The sequence below is a fragment of the Pseudophryne corroboree genome, chromosome 2 (assembly GCF_028390025.1).
Source record: "Pseudophryne corroboree isolate aPseCor3 chromosome 2, aPseCor3.hap2, whole genome shotgun sequence".
NCBI lineage: Eukaryota > Metazoa > Chordata > Amphibia > Anura > Myobatrachidae > Pseudophryne > Pseudophryne corroboree.
In genome coordinates, this window is record NC_086445.1 from 181,204,334 (window position 1) to 181,216,421 (window position 12,088).

General features: G+C 48.5%; 1 protein-coding gene across 4 annotated transcripts in view; it reads left to right on the forward strand.

Moving 5' to 3' along the window:
- EIF4B (eukaryotic translation initiation factor 4B) overlaps positions 1 to 12,088 on the forward strand; it is a 161,890-nt gene that overhangs the window by 128,365 nt on the left and 21,437 nt on the right. For all 4 annotated transcript variants that reach the window (XM_063952081.1, XM_063952079.1, XM_063952080.1 and 1 more), the window contains exon 9: positions 2,217 to 2,457. In XM_063952081.1, the coding sequence (XP_063808151.1) occupies positions 2,217 to 2,457 (241 nt within the window). The remainder of the gene's footprint in view (positions 1 to 2,216; positions 2,458 to 12,088) is intronic.

A 12,088-nucleotide genomic window follows, 5' to 3' on the forward strand; every position in this document is an offset into this window, starting at 1 on the left:
TACTGACGCCTTGGCGAAGTCAAAGTCTCTCGATGTGGTCAGAGCTTTGAAGATCTATGTCGCCAGGACTCTGTTTGTCCTGTGGGCTCCCAACAAGATCGGTTTTAGTGATATCCAGGCTTCAGCACAGGTGACTTAATTAGTAGCTCAGTTATTTTGATTTAACCATCTGTACTGCAGCCTGGATATCACTAAAACCTGCACTGTTGGTGTGCCTTGAGGACCGTGGTTGGGAATGCCTGCCGTAGAGGATGCTGGGCGCCCGTCCCAGTGCGGGCTGTATCTGCAGTTTTGGTTATGGTTACACTCCTGTTGAGTTAAGTTCAGTCAGGCTGTGGCTGCTGTTGGTCATGCCGTTGCATGTTTTGTTGTTGAATGCCATGTTATACGGCGTGTTTGAGGTGTGTGCTGGTATGTATCTCACCTTAGTTTATTAAATAAATCCTTTTCCTCTAAATGTCAGTCTCCCTGGGCACAGTTCCTATAACTGGAGTCTGGAGGAGGGGCATAGAGGGAGGAGCCAGTTCACACCCCTTTTAAAGTCTTAAGGTGCCCATGTCTCCTGCGGATCCCGTTTATACCCCATGGTTCTTGAAGCATCCCCAGCATCCTCTACGGACTAAGAGAAAAGGATTTACCGATAGGTATTAAAATCTTATTTTCACCTTAACCAGGAGATTGTGGTTCCGGCCTTCGTCTCTTCTGGTTTGTCCTCCAAAGAAAGGTCTTTGTATGTGGTACAGGCTCTCTGTATTTATGTGGGAAAGACTGCCTCTATTAGGAGGTCAGATTCCCTTTTTTGGTTTTCACAAATGCGGCTGGCCTGCAAATAAGTAAACCTTGGCCAGATTCCCAGCTCCTGCTGCTATCAAAACCCATTCTACTGTCTGTTTGACCTTCTTGGGCGGCCCGCCGTGGGGCGTCCGCAAGGTGGCTACGTGGTCCTCAGTGAACACACTCGTCAGGTTCTATACCTTTGACACTTCTGCCTCCCAGGAGGCTTCCTTTGGACGCCGGGTTCTTGTGCCCGCTACAGTGCGTCCCCTCCCATGAGGAACTGCTTTAGGACATGCCCCATGTTATTCCCTGTGGAATACCATTGTACCCCGCTGCAGAAAAGTAGATTTATGGTAGACTTACCATTGTTAAATCATTCTGTGAGGTACACTGGATTCCACAGTGCGCCCACCCTGACGCACTTAGCTTTTTGGGGTTTGTATGGCATTAGCTGCTAGTCCCTTCTCATGTTGTGAGAATGTGGGTCTATGTGACTAACATCTACCATCTCTTACTTGCTACTGCATTGGACTGGTTAACAAAACTGAGCTCCAGTGCCTGGAGGCAGGGCTGTAGAGGAGGCGGTGCAGTGCATCCTGGAAAGTCAAAGCTTTAGCTTGTTGGTGCCCCTGTTCAAGATCCAACTCTATACCCCGATGTTATTCCCTGTGGAGTCCAGTGTACCTCGCAGAAAGATTTAACAATAGTAAGTCTATTTTATGTATGTGTGTATGTATATATATATATATATATGTGTGTGTGTGTGTATGTATATATATGTGTGTGTGTGTGTATGTATATATATATATATGTGTGTGTGTGTGTGTGTGTGTATATGTATGTATATATATATATATATATATATATATATATATATATATATATATATATATATATATATAATATATATTTTTATATACTCACACACTCAAAAGTTTGGACACACCTTCTCATTCAATGGTTTTTATTTATTTTAATTATTTTGTACATTGTAGATTAAACTGAAAACATCAAAACTATGAAAGAACACATGGAATTATGTTGTAAACAAAAAATTGTTAAATCAAAATGTTTTATATTTTAGATTCCTCAAAGTAGCCCTTTTTATGTGATATAGTAACAAGCATCCACAAGCGCAGTTCTCCTCTGTTTGTCTTTTCTGCCAGCTTAACGGGTTCTAACCAAACCCTTATGTGCAGCTGAGGTGGATGAATGCACTCTTAGAGTGTGAATATCTATTTCCATCTATATTTGTAGAAATATTTATCACAGTGCCAGGAGTGTCAGTGTTGGGGCTGCAGTTTCTAAAATATATTTTGACTAGAGATGTTTCAAACCAATAGCTAGGATGTGAATAGACTAACGATTGTTTCCATCAGTAGTAGTAGTTATCTTGTGTGTACACACATTTTAAAATATGTATATATTTAATAATACAGGTCCTACCCAGAGGCCAAAGTTGATCCTCAAACCTCGTACTGCTCCCAAAGAGGAAGAAACCAGTGGAGTTCCTGCAGCATCCACTCGAGCAGCCTCCATTTTTGGTGGCGCTAAACCCGTGGACACTGCTGCTAGGGAACGTGAGGTAGAGGAACGGCTGCAGAAAGAGCAGGAGAAAATGCAGCATCGTCATTTGGATGATGATAGACCTCGACAGATAGAGAGGAAGCCGAGGGAAAGGTAAGGGTGGAGTAAATTTGTGTAACATCACTTCAACTTTGAACTTTGTCATTCTGCTATTTGGTTTTGTTCAGCTTACCCATTAACTGGAAAGTATATTCTCACTGGGTATACGGTTTTCTCTATCATCCACTAGGGGACACTAGAGATCTATACAGCCGGGGTGTGAAGGGTGAAGGATGCAGACCGGAGGTATTACAGTGTAGTAATAAAAAGATTCTGCACAGCTGGCTCCTCCCCCCTTCCCCCCCTTTCAATCCCTCCAGTTTGAAAAATTGTGCTTGGAGGTAGCAGCGCAGGAAAGGAGCTCTTGCTCCATAAGAGGTTTTTTCTTATTGTTTCAGTGGGCTGTACCAACCTAACTGAAAGGAGGGTGAAGGCTTCCACAATTATACTTATAAGTGCGACAAAGATCCCGGTGGAAGGGATCAGCATCTCACTCAGAAGATCTGCAAGTAGTCAGAGCAGTGAGTAACTGGGCAGGCATAGCAGGTAACAAGGCGGCCAAATCCCCCTAGCAGACGCAGGTGTTGATCTCCCCACGGGCAGTGTTAGTTTAAGCAGCAGAGAGCCGCTGAGGTCACTGCTGATGTAGCCGGAGATGCGACGCAGGCAGCCAGGTAGAAGGCTTTGGAGCGGCTGTCAGAGGGGGAGGAGCCAGCTGTGCATAATTTTTCTCTAACGTCCTAGAGGATGCTGGGACTCCGTGAGGACCATGGGGTATAGACGGGCTCCGCAGAAGACATGGGCACTTTAAGAAAGACTTTGACTCTGGGTGTGCACTGGCTCCTCCCTCTGCCCCTCCTCCAGACCTCAGTTTGAGACTGTGCCCAGAGGAGGATGGGTGCACTGCAGGGAACTCTCGAGTCTCCTGCTAAGAAAGTATCTTTGTTAGGTTTTTTATTTTCAGGGAGCACTGCTGGCAACAGACTCCCTGCATCGAGGGACTGAGGAGAGAGGAGCAGACCTACTTAAATGATAGGCCCTGCTCCTTAGGCTACTGGACACCATTAGCTCCAGAGGGATTGGAACACAGGTTCGTCCTGGGCGTTCATCCCGGAGCCGCGCCGCCACCGTCCTCACAGAGCCGGAAAAAAGAAAGAAGCCTTCAAAGGCGGCAGAAGACTTCGTGAGCTTCACTGAGGTAACTCACAGCACTGCAGCTGTGCGCCATTGCTCCCATACACCTCACATACTCCGGTCACTAAGGGAGCAAGGCGCAGCGGGGGCGCCCTGGGCAGCAATATAAACCTCTCCTATGGCAAAATGAACTATATACATGTACAGGTGGGCACTGTACATGTATATTAAAGACCCCCCTACCATGTTTTACATATTTTGAGCAGGACAGAAGCCCGCTGCTGAGGGGGCGGGGCTTCTCCCTCATCACTCACCAGCGCCATTTTTTCTCCACAGCACCGTTGAGAGGACTCTCCCCTGCTTGACACACGATGAAAGAGGGTTTTAAAGTAGAGGGGGGGCACGTAATTGGCGCGCATATATACTATAACAGCGCTACTGGGTAAACATTGTGTTTTTTCCTGGGTCATATAGCGCTGGGATGTGTGCAGGCATACTCTCTCTCTCTGTCTCTCCAAAGGGCCTAAAAGGGGAACCTGTCTTCAGAAAAGAGATTCCCTGTGTGTGGAGTGTCGACATGTTTGACGATGAAGGCTCACCTAAGGAGGAGGGAGAGTGCATGATTGTCAGGTCGCCGTCTGCAACGCCGACACTGGACTGGATGGATATGTGGAATGTCTTGAATGCTAATGTAAATTTGTTACATAAGAGATTAGACAAAGCTGAGGCTAGGGAACAGTCAGGTAGTTAGACCGTGCCTGTCCCAGTGGCACCGGGACCTTCCGGGTCTCAAAATCACACATTATCCCAGATCACTGACACGGATACCGACACGGATTCAGATTCCAGTGTCGACTATGAGGATGCAAAGTTACAGCCAAAAGGGGCTAAGGGTATTCGTTACATGATTATTGCTATTAAAGAGGTTTTGCATATCACGGAGGAACCCCCTGTCCCTGACACGAGGGTACACGTGTATAAAGAGAAAAAAACCTGAGGTCACCTTTCCGTCCTCTTACGAGCTAAGCGAATTGTGCGAAAAGGCTTGGGAATCTCCAGACAGGAGATTACAAGTTTCCAAGAGGATTCTTATGGCGTATCCCTTCCCACAAAAGGACAGGATACGATGGGAATCTTCGCCTAAAGTAGACAAGGCGTTGACACGCTTATCAAAGAAGGTAGCACTGCCATCCCAGGATATGGCTACCCTCAAGGATCCTGCTGATCGTAAGCAGGAAGTTACCATGAAGTACATTTACACACATTCTGGTACTATTATTAGACCGGCTATGTCATCGGCCTGGGTTTGTAGTGCTGTCGCAGCATGGACAGATTCCTTATCTACGTAGATTGAGACCTTAGATAAGGATACCATTTTAATGACCCTAGGGCATATCAAGGATGCTGCGTTATATATGAGGGATGCTCAAAGAGACATTTGTTTACTAAGCTCCAGAATAAATGCTATGTCTATTTCTGCTAGGCGACTCTTGTGGACCCGGCAGTGGACGGGGGATGTCGACTCAAAGCGGCATATGAAGTCGTTGCTTTACAAGGGGGAGGAGTTGTTTGGTGAAGGCCTCTCGGACCTTGTCTCTACTGCTACAGCAGGTAAATCGAATTTTTTGCCTTATGTTCCCCCGCAACCTAAGAAGGCACCGCATTACCAAATGCAGTCCTTTTGTTCCAATAAAAACAAAAAGGTACGGGGTTCGTCCTTTCTTCCCAGAGGTAAAGGCAGCGGTAAAAAGCTGCACACAGCTAGTTCCCAGGAGCAGAAGTCCTCCCCTGCATCTGCAAAATCCACTGCATGACGCTGGGGCTTCCCTGGGGAAGTCGGCTCAAGTGGGGGCACGTCTTCGATTTTTCAGCCACATCTGGGTCCACTCACAGGTGGATCCCTGGGCAATATAGATTGTTTCCCGGGATACAAGCTGGAATTCGAAGAGGTGCCTCCTCGCCGGTTTTTCAAATCGGCCCTACCAGCTTCTCCTTCAGAGAGGGAGTTCGTGTTAAATGCAATTCAAAAATTGTGTCTTCAGCAGGTGGTGATCAAGGTTCCCCTTCTGCAACAAGGGAAGGGGTATTACTCAACCCTGTTTGTGGTCCTGAAACCGGACGGTTCAGTCAGACCCATTTTGAATTTAAAATCTCTGAACCTGTACTTAAAAAGGTTCAAGTTCAAGATGGAATCGCTCAGAGCGGTCATCGCCAGCCTGGAGGGGGGGGATTGGATGTTTTCCCTGGACATAAAGGATACATACCTTCATGTTCCGATATTCCCTCCTCATCAGGCGTTCCTGAGATTTGCGGTACAGGACTGTCATTACCAATTTCAGACGTTGCCGTTTGGGCATTCCACGGCCCCAAGGATTTTTTCCAAGGTAATGGCGGAGATGATGGTGCCCCTGCGCAAGCAGGGTGTCACAATTATCCCATACTTGGACGATCTCCTCATAAAGGCGAGATCTCGAGAGAAGTTACTGGACAGCATTTCACGGTCTGTGAGGACATTACAGCAACACGGTTGGATTCTCAATATTCCGAAGTCGCAGCTGGTTCCTACAACGCGTCTGACCTTTTTGGGCCTGATTCTGGACACAGACCAAAAAAAGTTTTTTCTTCCGATGGAAAAGGCTCAGGAGCTCATGGCTCTGGTCAAGAACCTATTAAAGACAAAGACTGTTTCAGTGCATCACTGCACACATGTCCTGGGGAAGATGGTGGCGTCTTACGAGGCCATCCCCTTCGGCAGGTTCCATTCGAGGACTTTTCAATGGGACCTACTGGACAAGTGGTCCGGATCTCATCTACAAATGCATCAAAGGATCGTTCTATCTTCCAGAGCCAGGGTATCTCTCCTGTGGTGGCTGCACAGTGCTCACCTCCTAGAGGGCCGCAGGTTCGGCATTCAGGACTGGATCCTGGTGACCACGGACGCAAGCCTCCGAGGTTGGGGAGCAGTCACACTGGGAAGAAATTTTCAAGGTCTCTGGTCAAGTCTAGAGACTTGTCTTCACATCAGCGTCCTGGAATTGAGGGCCATATACAACGCCCTACGTCAAGCGGAGGCATTGCTTCGCGACAAGCCAGTCCTGATTCAGTCGGACAATGTCACAGCAGTAGCTCATGTAAACCGCCAAGGCGGCACAAGGAGCAGGGTGGCAATGGCAGAAGCCACCAGAATTCTTCGCTGGGCGGAAGGTCATGTAAGCGCACTGTCAGCAGTGTTCATTCCGGGAGTGGACAACTGGGAAGCGGACTTCCTCAGCAGACACGACCTGCATCCGGGAGAAGTGGGGACTTCATCAGGAAGTCTTCGCACAGGTCGTGGGTCAGTGGGAACTGCCCCAAATAGACATGACGGCGTCCTGTCTCAACAAAAAGTTAAAGCAGTATTGCGCCAGATCAAGAGACCCTCAGGCGGTAGCGGTAGATGCCCTGGTGACACCTTGGGTGTTCAGGTCGGTCTGTGTTTCCTCCTCTTCCTCTCATACCCAAGGTGTTGAGAATAATAAGACAAAGAGGAGTGAGAGCAATCCTCCTGGCTCCGGATTGGCCACGAAGGACTTGGTATCCAGATCTGCAGGAGTTGCTCACAGAAGATCCGTGGCCTCTTCCTCTACGGCAGGACCTGCTGCAACAAGGGCCCTGTCTGTTCCAAGACTTACCGCGGCTGCGTTGACGGCATGGCGGTTGAACGCCGGATTCTAGCGGAAAAAGGTATTCCGGATGAGGTAATTCCTACCCTGATCAAGGCTTGGAAGGACGTGACATAGAAACATTATCACCGCATATGGAGAAAATGTTTCTTGGTGTGAGGCCAGGAATTCTCCTACGGAGGAGTTCCATTTGGGCCGTCTCCTTCACTTCCTTCAGACTGGAGTGAATTTGGGCCTAAAATTAGGGTCCATAAGGGTTCAAATTTCGGCCTTATCCATTTTCTTTCAAAAAGAATTGGCTTCTCTTCCTGAAGTACAGACTTTTGTAAAGGGAGTACTGCATATTCAGCCCCCGTTTGTGCCTCCGGTGGCGCCTTGGGACCTTAATGTGGTGTTAAGTTTCCTTAAGTCACGTTGGTTTGAACCTCTCAACACACTGGAGTTGAAGTACCTCACTTGGAAGGTGGTCATGTTGTTAGCCTTAGCTTCAGCAAGGCGAGTTTCGGAACTAGCAGCTTTGTCGCATAAAAGCCCCTATCTGGTTTTTCATGTGGATAGGGCGGAATTGAGGACTCGTCCTCAGTTCCTTCCTAAGGGGGTCTCATCTTTTCATATGAACCAACCTATTGTTGTGCCTGTGGCTACGCGTGACTTGGAGGATTCCGAGTCCTTGGATGTGGTCAGGGCTTTGAAGATTTATGTGGCCAGAACAGCTAGGGTCAGGAAGACAGAAGCACTGTTTGTCCTGTATGCAGCCAACAAGGTTGGCACTCCGGCTTCTAAGCAGACTATTGCTCGCTGGATCTGTAACACGATTCAGCAGGCGCATTCTACGGCAGGATTGCCGTTACCAAAATTGGTTAAGGCCCATTCCACTAGGAAGGTGGACTCTTCTTGGGCGGCTGCCCGAGGGGGTCTCGGCTTTACAGTTGTGCCGAGCAGCGACTTGGTCGGGTTCAAACACCTTTGCAAAGTTCTATAAGTTTGATACCCTGGCTGAAGAGGACCTGCTGTTTGCTCAATCGGTGCTGCAGAGTCATCCGCACTCTCGCGCCCGTTTGGGAGCTTTGGTATAATCCCCATGGTCCTTACGGAGTCCCAGCATCCTCTAGGACGTTAGAGAAAATAAGATTTTACACCTACCGGTAAATCTATTTCTCGTAGTCCGTAGAGGATGCTGGGCGCCCGTCCCAAGTGCGGACTTCTCCTGAAAGACTTGTATATAGTTATTGCTGTAATAAGGGTTATGTTATAGTTTCATCGGTTTGGACTGGGACTATGTTTGTTCATACTGTTAACTGGGTAGTTTATCACAAGTTATACGGTTTGATTGGTGTGGCTGGTATGAATCTTGCCCTTGGATTAACTAGAATCCTTTCCTCGTACTGTCCATCTCCTCTGGGCACAGTTTCTCTAACTGAGGTCTGGAGGAGGGGCATAGAGGGAGGAGCCAGTGCACACCCAGAGTCGGTCTTTCTTAAAGTACCCATGTCTCCTGCGGAGCCAGTCTATACCCCATGGTCCTTACGGAGTCCCAGCATCCTCTACGGACTACGAGAAATAGATTTAACGGTAGGTGTAAAATCTTATTTTTCTCTAACGTCTTAAGTGGATACTGGGACTCCGTAAGGACCATGGGGAATAGCGGCTCCGCAGGAGACTGGGCACAAGTATAAAGAAAGCTTTAGGTCTAACTGGTGTGCACTGGCTCCTCCCACTATGACCCTCCTCCAGACTTCAGTTAGAATATTGTGCCCGGCCGAGCTGGATGCACACTAGGGGCTCTCCTGAGCTCCTAGAAGAAAGTATATTTAGGTTTTTTATTTTACAGTGAGATCTGCTGGCAACAGACTCACTGCAGCGAGGGACTAAGGGGAGAAGAAGCGAACCTACCTAACGGGTGGTAGTTTGGGCTTCTTAGGCTACTGGACACCATTAGCTCCAGAGGGATCGACCGCAGGATCCGACCTTGATGTTCGTTCCCGGAGCCGCGCCGCCGTCCCCCTTACAGAGCCAGAAGCATGAAGAGGTCCGGAAAATCGGCGACAGAAGACTTCAGTCTTCACAAAGGTAGCGCACAGCACTGCAGCTGTGCGCCATTGCTCCTCATGTACACCTCACACTTCGGTCACTGATGGGTGCAGGGCGCTGGGGGGGGGGGGGGGGTGCCCTGAGGGCAATATGACACCTTGGCTGGCAAATCTACATCATATATAGTCCTAGAGGCTATATAGATGTAAAAATACCCCTGCCAGTATTTCAGAAAAAGCGGGAGAAGTCAGCCGAAAAAGGGGCGGAGCCATCTCCCTCAGCACACTGGCGCCATTTTTCCCTCACAGCTCCGCTGGAAGGAAGCTCCCTGGCTCTCCCCTGCAGTCTGAACACTACAGAAGGGTAAAAAAGAGAAGGGGGGCACTAAATTTAGGCGCAGGATAGATACATATATATTATATATATAAAAAAGCAGCTATAAGGGAAAACACTCATTTATAGTGGGATCCCTGTGTGATATAGCGCTCTGGTGTGTGCTGGCATACTCTCTGTCTCCCCAAAGGGCTTTGTGGGGTCCTGTCCTCTGTCAGAGCATTCCCTGTGTGTTTGCGGTGTCGGTACGGCTGTGTCGACATGTTTGATGAGGAGGCATATGTGGAGGCGGAGCAGATGCCTGTGAATGTGATGTCACCCCCTGCGGGGTCGACACCTGAGTGGATGGTGCTGTGGAAGGAATTACGCGACAGTGTCGACTCCTTGCATAAAAGGTTTGACGACATACCTAACGTGGGACAGCCGGCTTCTCAGCCTGTGCCTGCCCAGGCGTCTCGAAAGCCATCAGGGGCTCTAAAACGCCCGCTACCTCAGATGGCAGACACAGATGTCGACACGGATACTGACTCCAGTGTCGACGACGATGAGACTAATGTAACTTCCAGTAGGGCCACACATTACATGATTGAGACAATGAAAAATGTGTTGCACATTTCTGATGTTACCCCCGGTACCACAAAAAAGGGTATTATGTTTGGAGAGAAAAAACTACCAGTAGTCTTTCCTCCATCTGAGGAGTTAAATGAAGTGTGTGAAGAAGCGTGGGCTTCCCCTGATAAAAAACTGGTAATTTCTAAGAGGTTACTAATGGCGTACCCTTTCCCGCCAGAGGATAGGTCACGCTGGGAAACATCCCCTAGGGTGGATAAAGCGCTCACACGCTTGTCAAAGAAGGTGGCACTACCCTCTCCGGATACGGCCGCCCTGAAGGAATCTGCTGATAGAAAACAGGAGGCTGTCCTGAAATGTATATATACACACACAGGTGTCATACTGAGACCGGCTATTGCTTCAGCCTGGATGTGCAGTGCTGCTGCTGCGTGGTCTGATTCCCTATCAGAAAATATCGATACTCTAGATAGGGACACTATATTGCTAACCGTAGAGCATATAAAAGACGCAGTCTTATACATGAGAGATGCACAGAGGGATATTTGCCGGCTGGCATCCAAAATTAGTGCAATGTCCATTTCTGCCAGGAGAGGGTTATGGACTTGGCAGTGGACAGGGGATGCAGATTCCAAAAGACACATGGAAGTTCTGCCTTATAAAGGTGAGGAGTTGTTCGGGTATGGTCTCTCGGACCTCGTTTCCACAGCGACAGCTGGGAAGTCTACATTTTTACCCCATGTTCCCTCACAACCAAAGAAAGCACCGTATTATCAGGTACAGTACTTTCGGCCCAATAAGGGCAAGCGGGTTAAAGGCGCGTCCTTTCTGCCCAGAGGCAGAGGTAAGGGAAAGAAGCTGCAGCATGCAGCCAGTTCCCAGGAGCAAAAGTCCTCCCCTGCTTCTTCTAAGTCCACAGCATGACGCTGGAGCTCCACAGGCGGAGCCAGGTACGGTGGGGGCCCGTCTCAAATATTTCAGCAATCAGTGGGCTCGCTCACAGGTGGATCCCTGGATTTTTCAAATAGCATCTCAGGGGTGTACATGCTGGAATTCGAGACGTCTCCTCCCCGCCGTTTCCTCAAATCTGCCTTGCCAACTGCTCCCTCAGACAGGGAGGCAGTGTTACAGGCAATTCACAAGCTGTATTCACAACAGGTGATAGTAAAGGTACCCCTACTTCAACAAGGAAGGGGTTACTATTCCACAATGTTTGTGGTACCGAAACCGGACGGTTCGGTGAGACCCATTTTAAATTTGAAATCCTTGAACACATATATCAAAAAATTCAAGTTCAAGATGGAATCGCTCAGGGCGGTTATTGCAAGCCTGGACGAGGGGGATTACATGGTATCACTGGACATCAAGGATGCTTACCTGCATGTCCCCATTTACCATCCTCACCAGGAGTACCTCAGATTTGTGGTACAGGATTGTCATTACCAATTCCAGACGTTGCCGTTTGGTCTATTCACGGCTCCGAGGGTCTTTACCAAGGTAATGGCCGAAATGATGATACTCCTGCGAAAGAAAGGAGTTTTAATTATCCCGTACTTGGACGATCTCCTGATAAAGGCGAGGTCCAGAGAGCAGTTGTTGGTCGGAGTAGCACTATCTCGGGAAGTGCTACAACAGCACGGTTGGATTCTAAACATTCCAAAGTCACAGCTGGTCCCTACGACACGTCTACTGTTCCTAGGGATGGTTCTGGACACAGAACAGAAAAAAGTGTTTCTCCCGGAGGAGAAGGCCAAGGAGCTGTCATCTCTAGTCAGAGGCCTCCTAAAACCAAAACAGGTGTCGGTGCATCACTGCACGCGGATCCTGGGAAAAATGGTAGCTTCTTACGAAGCGATTCCATTCGGCAGGTTTCATGCAAGAACCTTTCAGTGGGACCTGTTGGACAAGTGGTCCGGATCGCATCTTCAGATGCATCGTCTGATAACCCTGTCTCC